Genomic DNA, 13,665 nt, shown 5'->3' on the forward strand with positions numbered 1-13,665 from the left:
AGACAAATAAATAGCAAATTAAGTCAGATACATACCATCATGTGTTCGCTTGCAAAAACGTGCATTATTTTATTCCCAAAAACTTTGCTAGTTATGTCACTCAAACACTACCAAATATTCTTGCCAATAGTGGGGTAACCAACTTTGACTCACTTGTTACAATAGACTTATATCTCTAAGATCTTGTTTTCACTTCCATTACTCAACAAACAATTTAAAGTGTTTAATCTGTGGAAAATGCATAAGGGTACTTAATGGAAAGGAATCAAATTGGAAAACAATCCAGACAGGTGATTTTTCCCTTTGATCTTAAGTTTCCGATTGATTGTTGTGATCTAAATGGGTGGAAATCAATGAATATGTAATAAGCAATATGATCTGATATGTTACCAATGTTTAGTTATATGAGAAGATAATGACAAGTTTAACTCTTCTTGTTTTCAACTTTGTCATGCCATTGTTTGGATTTTGGCATAATACTCATACACAACTTTCAACAATGGAATGTGAAATCAAAATGAAAATTGGTCAAATGTATTATTGTGAACTGTACAGGTCTTTGTGAGTTTGTTATTGCCATATAAATTACAAGTATTTTGATGTTTATGAATGGAAATTCACCCTTAAATGAGAATTATATTATAGAAGTTGTAAATCAAACCCATTTTAATGTGGTATTATGGTGGAGGCAATCTTACTGTAGAAATCACATAGACAAACATCAATATTAAACAGTCCCCAATACAACCACTAGAAAAACAAGTACCGTATTTTACCATGCATAGCGCGCGGTTTTTTACCTTCAAATTTCAAAATAAAAATTCAGTGTGCGTAATACATTGACACAACGCTTTCCTGGTTGCTAAATTGCAAAAAATCCATTTCGTAATCGTAAATCTTCACAATTGCCGCCATTTTTGTTATTGCAGAAAACTACACCCTATAATGTTATAGACTGAAGGGGCCGTTGTCGAAACAACATATAGCGGGAAAGGTTAGGAATGAACGGGGTAGTAACAGTTTTGACAAAAATTAAAAGATGAAAAAAATGTCTTTGTTGGTGTTTTCACACTTCTTCATTGATTGTTCATTAAAAAAAATCGAGCTATATCGATCCCCGTGCGTCGCGGTATTGTTTGTTAAAGTTTTTGTTGTCATGAAAACTCGTTGATTTACAACGCAAAACGTCTTATTTGAACTGAGGCTAATTATTTCAATCATATTTTTCAACTTCGCTTTTGCTTTATTTTGATAATTTAATCCAAAGTTTAATGTTAGCAATTCCGAAAATTTGCACTCTATGTGAATTGACAGTTTGACGTCATCAAAGGAAAGCCGCTTCCTGTCTGAAGCAATAAAGCGACAAGTTTCTCGCCGACAAAATTGGCTTCCTTTGTCTAGCAATCAACATGCCGAACCAATTGTGTGTTTGTTCCTCAATGGCAATCGTCCAATTAAATAATAGCACGTGCAAAGCTCAGCCTTCGAACCTTTTGAAGAGAACGGAGGTGGAGTTCAACAGTTTATTGAGCAAGTGTATTACGTAGGTTGAGTTCCGATTTGCCGAAATTACTCGGCTCTAAGCATTGAAACGACGAAAACGTTTATCAATCATTTTCCGATCTCTGCATAAATATGCTACTGTGCGAGTATACTACGTAGGTTACGGTATCGGGTCCGTTCGCCCTAGTTACACGTTCGCCCTGGGTCCGTTCGCCCTGGGTTCGTTCGCCCTATATTATCATGTGCATATCGGGGTATGAACAGTTGATTGTTCACACATATAAGCAAGTTTAAACCTTAAGTTTTCATTAATTAATATAGTAAGCAATTAGTGAAAATAACTGGCCTTTGTTACAAACACGCTTACAAGTTAAAGAGCGCCGTTTTGATTTTTCACACATGCAAGCAAGTTTGTACCTTAGATTTCATCATAAATTAATATAATAAGCAATTAAGGAATATTACTGGCCTTTGTTACAAATACGCTTACAAGTTAAAGAGCGCCGTCTTTTATATTTCGGTAACACTTTTTTGTTTGATATGTTCGGAATAACCTAACTGTGAATTATCACAGTATATAAAATGGAGCTCAAATGTCTGGTTCTATTATTTCAAAAATGGATAATCTGTTGTGCATTTCGTGCAATTTGGAGGTACGACATGCGATTACACGCGACGTTTGTGAACGGTGGCAGCATCGGCTATGTGGAACTGGTTAGTTTAATTTAATTTGTCAATTGCATATAATAAAAACATATCGTACGTACTTTTTCTATATATTTTAATGTTCCTTAAGGATTTCATTATTTCCATCTAATGTAACTGGTAACGGGATCTTCATTTACGTACGATAAATTATTTAGTTCTTAATAATTTATCATTCTGTCCATTACGGTCTTAGTGAATGTTGTCTCTATCGTATTTCATTTTCAATTAGCATTAAATGCTACCATTCTTCGACTTATGCGAAGTAGCGTTAAGCGCTAATATCCTTTGATCCATTATAGATGTAATTAATTAAAGAAGCTTGCGTTTGCGTTCTTGATTTGGTAAACAATTTAGATTGGAATTTGCTACTCGCTCTCTTAGCTTACTAAACTGTTTTATTATAGAACATCAATGTATTTTTCCATATGTTAGAGTTTGTAGCTCACCTAGCACAAAAAGTATACCGATGTGGTTTTGTGAAAAATGGGCTTGATGCGTGATATGGACTGCGCAATTCCTTAAGTATTTCTAACAATATACAATAGTTATTCTAAACAATATGCAATAGTTATTTTAAACAATATGTACTAGTCATTTTAAACAATATGCAATAGTTACTTTAAAAAATATGCAATAGTAATTATAAAATTTTGTTAATTGAAATTAAGTAAAACTTTATTAATTATGATTAATTAAAATTATTAAATAAGTTAAAATGGAAATTTAAATATTACAAATATGTACACAAGATAAAGTGCATCATTTATTATTCTATATATAAGCTGTATATATTAAATTTATAAATTATTTGTACATTTATATGTGTAATATAGTCATTAAGATTATGAGATTTTGAGTGTAACTTCTTGCGTTGTTTATGGTTCTTTCATTCAGCAATATATAACCACCGTCTGTCGGATTATCTAAATTCTTGTATTCTTGTCGATCCCTGCATAGGCAAATAAATTTAAAATTCATATGAACATCATTATATCCAAAAAAAACATCATCAATATTCAATTTACTAAACTGATCAACTTCCAATAATTCTCGCGTGTATTGCGCGGTGTGAAGTAGCAACCGGCCTTTATTGATCGGTGTCGATTAATTAAGAGATTATAGAGATAACGATCTGTGTTAATTGATTGATTGAGTGTCGTATTTACCTAATATAGTTAACATTGAGAACAATTACTAAATCATATAGAAATTAGTTATGTATAATATGATTATTAAGTTGAAACTATTATCCTAAAGAGTATACTTAATATTGATGCATGCATAAATCATGTTTATAAAACAGAACTGTTATTATCATTTTTTTTAGAAATTATCTTTAATATGATTATTAGCGTATGATTAAGAAAATAAACATAAATTATGTAAATGAAACAGAGCGGTATATTTTAAATTGTGTAGAAATTGGTCTCAAAGAAAATGCTCAATTATAATAAATACATTAAGTAATAAGATTATTATTAATTAATTATAACAGAACTATATTTTAAGCAATTAAAGCCGTATTGTCAGTGAAATTTGCCAATGTCATTGTAAGTTCATGAAATTTGTATATATCGTCCGCAGAAAGCAGGCTCCATATGTATATACAAAGAGAACTGATGTATTTATGGAACGTGAATGATATATAAATCATTTACGTTTTTAAATAACTAAACAATAAGAGAAAATTACTGGCATTCGACGGCTTTGTTACAAACACGCTTACACGTTAAAGAGCAACTCTTGTTTTTTCACACATATAGGCAAGTTTGTAGCTTAAATTGTCATTTATATATTAAAATGTTATAAAAGATAACAAATTTCGTTTTATTTATTGCTTCCCTGTTTTGATAATAAAATTTAGGGCGAACGGACCCAGGGCGAACAGGTTTTAGGGCGAACAGGATTTAGGGCGAACAGAAATTAGGGCGAACGGACCCGGATTCGTAGGTTACAAACCAACAATAGAGATATAGACTCGTTTTATTTTCTTTCAATAGAGACAAACAAATGATATTTGTCAAATGGCTTTACGCCAATAACGCCAACTGTATGGAATTGAGCGTTCGGGTGTATTGTTTGTCTCACTATAATATCAACTAGACGCAGTGAAGGCGCGAAATACCGGGTCAAACTGGATTTAATGGGGAGCATCTCTTAATGGGGAAATATTTAAAAGTCGATGAAAAATAAAATGGGATCCACGGACGATTTGCGTAAAATTGGACATTGCGATGTTGCGGGTCTGCAGAAGAAGATGTCATACGATGTTGTGAGCGGCAGGTAATGAAAATGTTACACTGTTCAAATGTGAGTAATAGGTAATGGTGGTTCGAATTTAACGCGCAGGGGTCTTGAAAAAACACGCGCAGTGCGCAGCAATAAGGACATATCGGTGTTCACGAGAGAATAATCTTAAAAATTATCAAAAAATATAGTGCTATGCAACCCATGCTCCTGATCGTAAAAACGCTCCCTACTTTAAAACAAAAAATTAAGCGCCCGAAAAACTCAGATTAAATGATTGCGCAATATAAGAATGGCGGCCATTTTCGGCTAAATTTTCGGGTTTTTGGTCTTTAATTCTTTTTTTTCTCCATTTTGGCTTTAAAAAATCGCATGCGCGTTATACATGGTAGCGCGTTATACATGGTAAAATACGGTAAGCTGAAAATATAAAGAAATTATTTAAAATACCTTATCCTATATAACTATCATGCAACAATTACTAAAGTTATTCACAAAATTACAAATGAACTAGGCTCTGAGAAAACAGGGTTTAATGCATGTGTGTAAAGTGTCGTCTGAGATTAGCCTCAACAGTCGGCACAGGCTAATCAGGCACAACATGACACAGGCTAATCAGGCACAACATGACACAGGCTAATCAGGCACAACATTTTCCGCCTAAACAGGATTTTCAAAAACTGTGCAGACATGCTAAACAGGAATGACACTTTACGCACATGCATTAAACCACGTTTCAAATAGCGAGACTCAAATCCTTAAGTGCTAATAGAATGGTAACCAAGGGACCGGTTACCATGGAAACCTACCTGAATGGACACTGTATGTTCTAGAACTGTGACCAAGCAACTGGTTACCATCAAAACCTACCTAAATAAAGACTGTATGTCCCAGAACTGTAACCTAGCAACTGGTTACCTAGGAAACCTACCTGAATTATGAGACTGCATGTCCTAGAACTGTCACCTAGCAACTGGTACCATGGAAACGTACCTAAATAGAGACTGTATGTCCTCCTTGTCCAGGAAATCATGATCCTTCTCCACACTGTCTATGTCCACTGGGAACTGACCATCTGAAATCACACGGTAACATTATGGCATACACCAGAGTAACCAAAGACTTTAAATGGTAATTTATACTCAAGAATTCTTATACAAAACACGACCCATCAATACCAGAAAACAACAGTATCTGGTCATTTGAACTCAAGAATTCTAATCCAAAACACGACCTGTCAATACCAGAAAACAACAGTATCTGTTTGCATAAATGGAATCTCAAAGAAGTTAGTTATGCCATACTTGCTCATGGCACACCATGTCACACACACTGGTGTCGGTTGGCAAATGGTGCAACAACACCATCTAACAACACCATCTCTGATGTCAGAAGCCCGCAAAACAATCACGATTCTCATCACGTGCTCCCATATAACACGAAGGTTGAATGGGTACTCTGATATGACATGAAGGTTTCATTTCTGATAATTTTCCTGTTTTCAATAACAAGTCAAAGACATACAACATACATGATTGTAAGAAGTCTTTAAAGGGATCTTTTCACGCTTTGGTAAATTGACAAAATTGAAAAAAGTTGTTTCAGATTCGTAAGTTTTCGTTTTAGTTATGATATTTGTGAGGAAACAGTAATACTGAACATTAACCATGCTCTAATATAGCCATTATATGCATCTTTTGACGATTTTAAAACCCAAAAATTATAAAGCGTTGCAACGCGAAACGATTGAATAATTTGGAGAGTTCTGTTTTTGTCGTTAAATTTTGTGAAACTACGAAGATTGCTTATATAAGGTATAAAATACGACAACAATGTGTACTTGGCGGAATAGCTCAGTAGGCTAAAGCGTTTTTACTTCAGGACTCTGGTAGGACCCTAGGGGTCACTGGTTCGAAACCTGCTCCGGGCAATGTTCTTTTCCTTTTTTAAAATTTTTTCTTGATTTTTTACTGGAGCTTTTACGATCCAATGTTTACATTTATCAATATAAAGCATTTAATGAATACGTTAAAAAAATGCCAAAATCTGTGAAAAGGCCCCTTTAAATAAAAACTTAATAGAGTAGTGATACAAATAAGCAATTTCTTACATTTCATTTTCATTCTTTGATGCGGAATGAGAACACTATCTCTTCTGTACTATACACACCTGGCTGCTATTTTTACACATCTTTTCTTAAGTCTATTCAATCAAAATCTATAATGAACTAAATGTTAAAGTTTTAATAAACAACCAATCATGATTGAATTCAATATAAAAATGATCATCATAATCAAGATGAAAGCAAACAATTTCACTGAATAGAAGCAATCAATCTGATTTATTAAGTTAATCCAACATAAAAGCCTCCCATCAATACATGAACTTTGAAGCAAATCCCAAATGTCCATTTAATTTAATTTCAAACAAGTCAGTAATCCTTCAACGCATCCAGTCATCTTAAATGCACTAAGCACTGACAAATGAGGACTAACAAATGGGGACTCTGAACTTTGGTGCACTCTATGACAGTCAGGTAATGGGTCATACGTGCAGGATAAACAAACCATTAAACTACATATACAACCAATGATTTATGTTGACAGCCTAGGTGCATAGCGTATAGTGGTCAGTAATTGTGCGACATGATTTCTTTATTAGTTTTAACACTTTCATACAACGATTAATATATTTATGTTTGATTACTATTCATTTGTATGTGCATTTTGGTATAAACTAAGATAATATTATTTAATTGTATTATACTTTATATTAATTTTATTATAACGTGTTTAATTCTGTTGTTTAAAGGTTCTGTATGCATAACATTTTACTATTTTTTTCTCTCTAAAATTTTGAATATACAAATAATTAATTGAATTTTCATAATATCAAAGTCATAAATTATACTTACATTTTATTTAAATAAAATTTTTATTAAATAAATGTAGTTATATATAACTAAAGACAAGAGATATTGTCTAAGACTTGACCTAGTGACCAAGTTTTTGACACATGGTGACCCAGATTCAAACTCAGCATAGCGCTAGGTAAACATTACTACCAAGTTTCATACAGATTATTCATAATGAATGTTGCTTCTAGAGGGATATGAAGATTTTTCTACAAAATGGCATAACCTAGATTTTGGACAAACTCAACCCAGTGATAACAATCCTGACCAAAGTTCATTTAGAAGATGACTTTCATGTTGCTTTTTAAGAGTTTACAAAGTTTTTTTCTGAGATTTGATCAGGTAATCCAGTTGTTTTTTATGTACAGGACACAGATTAAAACTTGGCCAATAATTTTTCAAGATAAACATTCTGACAAATATCACCAAGATAGTCCTACAAGGGGTTTCTAGAGTGGTAACAAGGTTTTTCCAAGATTTGATCAGGTGAACATGTTAATGGACCTTCATGACCCAGATTCACACTGGGCCTAGGTATTGTCAGGATAAACATTTTGATGGAGTTTTATCAAGATTAAGTAATAAATGTGGCTTCAAGAGTTGTAACAAGGTTTTCCTATGATTTGACCTAGTGACCTAGTTTTTTGGACGAATTTCACCCAGATTCGCAGTCAGCGTAGACGATGTGAAGATGAACATTCTTATCAAGTCTCATCAAGGTTGCATAACAAATGTGGCATGTCGAAAAGTAACCAGCTAAAAGTTGATAATAAAAAATATTCCCAAACTGCACAACTAATCTGGGACAACACTTTACACACATGCAGTAAATCCCCTTTTCACAGAGCACGGCCCATTTATATCTGTTATTTAAAATTCACCATTATCTTCAACACTGTGTGGGAAGTTTAACACAGAAAAAATGTTTTGCTATGACTATGCAAGTGACTGAAAGCACTTAGCATGAGTGACAGGTAAATGACTTGTTGGCGACACTGACAGGGCCAATTAACAGTACACAACTGTGGGGTCATTTTTATGAGGTGTGCATTATTGTCTTTGTTACGGCCCAAATACATTTGTAATGATGGGATATGAAAACAAAATGTCTTTTAGGTGTGGCCGACGTGTTGGTATTAGCATGACACCTATAGGGTATTGACATTTACTCAAGTGAGCTGCTTTTGACCAAATACAAAAGTTACATAAGATATAACTGACCCAATATGGATTCACTCAATGTCATATTCTCAGGCATTTACTATGTAGGGACAGCTTTAATATTAGCATTTATTTACATACTTCATACCAAAGTACTATACACATATTTGAATGTCCAATGAAATCATACTTGAATAAGAATTGTCACTAGCTTACAAGGGACACAACTCAATCAGTCCTTAAAATATAAAGGGAAATCAATTACAGGACAAATTTCTAAAAATTGATTAAAATTTACTTGAAAGGTCAACATAAATATTCTCAGAAATTCTTTATTTGCCTTGAATCATCAATTTATTTCCAAAAATAATCATTAGAAAAATGTACTTTAAATTAGTTTTCCAAACAATTTATAAGCTTGACAGTGTTTTATCCATACTGAACATCTGCCTGCCCACACAAGTAATTGTACCAGTCTCTCATCATGTTGGGTTACCTTGGTGAGCTCACTAGATGACTAACTCACTGACATGAAAACCATTGTTTTCACCAGGTTTTATGAAAATTTGTTGACTTATTAACCACTTGGTTACAGAATAACCAACATTATATTTACCCTCTATAAATTTATAATAGTGTGGCATCAAAGTGAATAATGCAATATCTACATGATGGAAATCTGTCCTTTGAAGCATTTCTATGCCTAACTTACTGCATTTTAAGAAGAAAATTGTCCGAGTAAAGATTATAACTTACTGCATATTTTACAACATTGACTACTAGTATTTCTAATAATTATTAAAAAATTCAAAGGTTAATTAAGGTGAAAGTAGATGAGTCGCCTTCTGTGAAAACTGGGCTTCATGTGGGTGCATTCAGTGTCTTAACAGATTAGCCTGTGCAGACTGCAAAGGCTAATCACAAATGACACTTTCCACATAGACTGATTTTTTGTTTAGAAGTGACTTCCTACACATACAAAAGCCATAAACGCAGGAAGTGTTGTCCCTGATTAGCCTGTGTGGACTGCGCAGGCTTATCCAGGATCACACTTAATGCATATGCATTAAGCCCAGTTGTCCAAGAATGAAGCTCAAATGTAAACCATGTTCAAGGTCTAAGCGTTCTACAAACTAAGCTGTATCTCACATGCACTGACCCTTATTCAGCCCAACCTGACCTGAAATTAGCTGATAGCATGACACAAGTTTCCGGTCACTTAAAACTGGACATAACATTATCTCTAGGACTGTCTTTTGAAGGGACCTCTGATTTGACAATAAAAGTGCTTTCCCTTGTTGCTGACCAAAAAGAACGCAGTGACAGTTTTAGTGAAAGTTGAAGGCACTTTAAGGATGTGGTGTATAGGGGGGTATGTGGAAGATGGATTCCCATTCAGGTTACAGTATATACTAAATCATTTTGGTGTGAAATGCTATACTCTCTAAAAACATGAACATCATTTATTTGAAGACACCATTCTCTGTGTGGGGCACTTGCCATGACTTAATTTTAGAATATTTCTGTGTGCTTGTGGTAGGAAAACATTGTTGTTGTGTCAAGTTCTTTCTAACATAACGCATGACCTATCTTTTTTATTGTTTAAATTATTGCAGCTTGGAATGCTGTTTAAGAAAAGGTATGGTTACGAGGGTCTCTATGCGCAAAAGTTTGAGTTTATTTTTGCTTTTACATTGAATTTGTGAAGGAAATCTTTAAGTATATTGTGACATTCAAAAACAAACAGCAAAAGCTAATAAGATAGACCATACATGACATTTCAGAAAAGATCATATGTATGCAACAGTCCTGTTGCCTACATGAATGGAGACAGCTTGCAGGATCTATTTCCACCATCTCCTTTCATTGATCTAGCCAGCTATAACTGTAGAAGACTGGAGCTGTATTCTAGTTAATAAATGAATGTGTCTCATTCTGGGAAAATGGGGCTTAATGCAAGTGCATAAAGTGTGGTCCCATATTAGCCTGTGCAGTACACTCAGGCTAATCAGGGAGTACAATTTCTGTTTAACTGGATTTTAACTTCATTGAAATGAAAAATACCAAACAAGCAGTAAGTGCCGTCCCTGAATAGCCTGTGCCGACTGCCACTGTATAAACATGCATTAAGCTCCATTTTCCCAGGTCATGGCTCAATCAATGACTGACCCCTCTCTGACCCCTCTCTCAGTTACTGTTCTAACCTTGCATTCAATCCCATGTTGTACAAAACAGAACAGCAATTTTAAAGAATAAATGAAAGCAATAAATGTCTGCTGGTGACGACAGTCACACATTATCCATGTAAATGTCAAATGTTAAAGTGGAGTAGCTGGCGGTGTGTTACATGTACAGGCCATGTACTTTTATGATAATCTCTGAACTATACATGATTGTCTTTATCATATAGGTGTATAATATAACATCTGGTTTGGTACAAAGATATCGGTTTAAATACATATTTGATAAGATATTGACGTAAGTAATAAACATTTTCTGAGCCTATACATGTTCAGTGGACAATTGAGTCGCGTTCTGAGAAAACTGGGCGAAATGCATGTATGTAAAATGTCGTCCCAGATTAGCCTGTGCAGTTTGCACAGGCTAATCAGGGACGACACTTTACACTTTAATGACATTTTTCGTTTAAATAAAGTCTTCTTTTAGCAAAAGTCCAATTTAGGCGGTAAGTGTTGTCCCTGATTAGCCTGTGCAGACTGCACAGGCTTATCTGGGACAACACTTTATGCACATGCATTATGCCCAGTTTTCTCAGAACGGGACTAAATTAACTGTACCAAAATTATGGTAATTTATACCTTTTAGAAAAGGTTGTAAATATTTTACATCAGTATATTGGTGAATAAGTAACTAAGCAGAAGTAAAAGTATGTTAAGTTAAAACTTTGTGCGCATGATAACAAAGCAAACTGTTGAAAAATATGGACCAGTGAAACAGTAGTGGTCGCACACATAGTTTTCAAAACAAGACAATACACAGTAATAATAGCATAATAAAATCTGATATTATTCTTTGTTTGAACCAAATATCGAACCATATTTAATATGAGCTTCCTTCTGCGAAAACGTGGCTTAATGCATGTGCTTTTGTTTAAAGGAAGTTTCTTCTTAGCAAAATCCAGTTAAAGTGGAAAGTGTTGTCCCTGGTTAGCCGTTGAGGACTGCACAGGCTAACCAGTGGGACAGCACTTTATGCTCATGCATTAATTCCTGTTTTCCAACAGCCAGGCTGGTGTCCTGTTGCCTATCCCAGACTCTTCCTTCTTGTAGATCCTAATTAACGGTCGCACCCTGTGTCTGTGACACAATATTGAGACATCATACAGAAATGTCAAACCATGATAACAACATTATAATACAATACAGTGTATTCAGTATTCAGAGCATATATTACCTGACAGAACAAATAATTCCATTAATTACTGCCTGAACTTCATTTTCTTCAATCACTTTCCAAGAAAATCAGCGCAACCATAAGCGCAACCACTGTCAATCGGAATCGATGTTGCATGTCAGGTTGATATAACACGTATTCACAACATTTCAGTCGACTCACATGTTGCTAAGATGTTAAATTTTCCAATATCATGCTTTAGATTTTTTTGCCAGTTTATGGAAAATCAATGTCATTCAACAGCTGTGGGAATTTTGTTTTGTTTGGTCCACAAACACCCACCAGGCTATTAAGATGCAATCATTTATCTGAAAAGCGGGACGAGTTTGCAACGTCATATTGATTACTAATGTTAAATTGCTAGATATCTCAAGTTCTCATTATCACTTAAATTAAATTGTTTATCATCACACTTTACTAGAAATTACATTACAGTTACAGATGTTGACCACTAAATTACAACCTGTGTTCAAACAAGGTTGCGCAATCAACAAAGTCTTCATAAATAGTTACAAACAGGGTCTTGTTTTGTAAATATTAGCATTCAAATTCAACTGACGCAATTTAATAAAGGCTGACATCTTTCGAACACATTCACGAGAGGGTTAGAGTACATTTCCATGTTTACACAGAGTTGTTTGCTTCCTGTAAGGTATTGCTTGCTCAATCAATAATCAATATTGAACAAGGGGATATCATGGTCTACACTACTACAACCAGAATGACTCAACAATTTTTACCTGCAAAAATATGGTAATTCTTACTCCAACAATTTAACATTTTGCGCTGTAGTCATGATGCAGCGCAAAACCCTTTTAATATAAATCGACTTATGTACGCCTGATTTCAGTTATCATTTTATATGTAAATTTCTGTATTATGTAATACAGGTCAGATGATCTTGTTGTTTTTCAATATTTCAGAAAACAACAACATCATATTTTCATTTTTCAATCTAGACAAAAATATGTTCAACAATAAGTGTAAAATTATGATGTTTACCTAATTACCTGTTTTTATTTAGCCCAATATAATAATTAATATTCTTAAAAAGTTCATAAAACATAATACTTACAGTAATGAATAATGCATGTATCAACTCTTATGTATTAAGCATCCTTTGTGTTAATGTATTAAACAATGATAAATTGCATTACTGCAATTACATATTAATTAACTGCTATTGCAAATTCTGCTGTAAATTTTAGCTGTATATAATGATGTTAATGTAATAAAGCAACATCCACATTATACTTTTTCACTTATCCCCCACTAAATGAGTAGAAGTAGCATAGTGAAATTTAACCTCAAACATTGAATGTCACATGTCTGTGGTGAGCCACCACTATTTCATTGCTTTATAAGTGTTCAATGTTGTTACAGATACATCATTTGTGGTTGGGATTTGCAACAATAATTGAAAAGGGTTAAGTAAATAAATCAGCTTTTATTAAATCATGAGGTCTCCTGTTATAACTACATCTCATTTGAAACTTTTTGAATTGGTTGAGCAAAATAAACATTGAGCAGAAGATGAAAAAATAGACTGGTTATAAAATGATGATTTGAGCATTCTGCAAAAGCTGGGTTTAATGCATGTGCGTGAATGTCGTTCAAGACAAGTCTAATCAGTTCACACAGGCTAATCTGAGGTACGACACTTTCCACCTTACTTTGCTAAGAACGAGACTTCGGTTACACGCAAAAAAACATGAAAA

The 13,665-nt window shown here is 33.9% G+C and overlaps 1 protein-coding gene across 3 annotated transcripts in view; it reads right to left on the reverse strand.

Annotated features, from left to right (window-relative positions):
* The window catches only part of LOC127877199 (rho GTPase-activating protein 7-like), a 271,035-nt gene that overhangs the window by 26,402 nt on the left and 230,968 nt on the right, over window positions 1-13,665 (reverse strand). For all 3 annotated transcript variants that reach the window (XM_052422864.1, XM_052422866.1, XM_052422865.1), the window contains one exon: window positions 5,452-5,533. In XM_052422864.1, coding sequence (XP_052278824.1) covers window positions 5,452-5,533 — 82 coding nt within the window. The remainder of the gene's footprint in view (window positions 1-5,451; window positions 5,534-13,665) is intronic.

This window comes from Dreissena polymorpha, chromosome 4, assembly GCF_020536995.1.
Source record: "Dreissena polymorpha isolate Duluth1 chromosome 4, UMN_Dpol_1.0, whole genome shotgun sequence".
NCBI lineage: Eukaryota > Metazoa > Mollusca > Bivalvia > Myida > Dreissenidae > Dreissena > Dreissena polymorpha.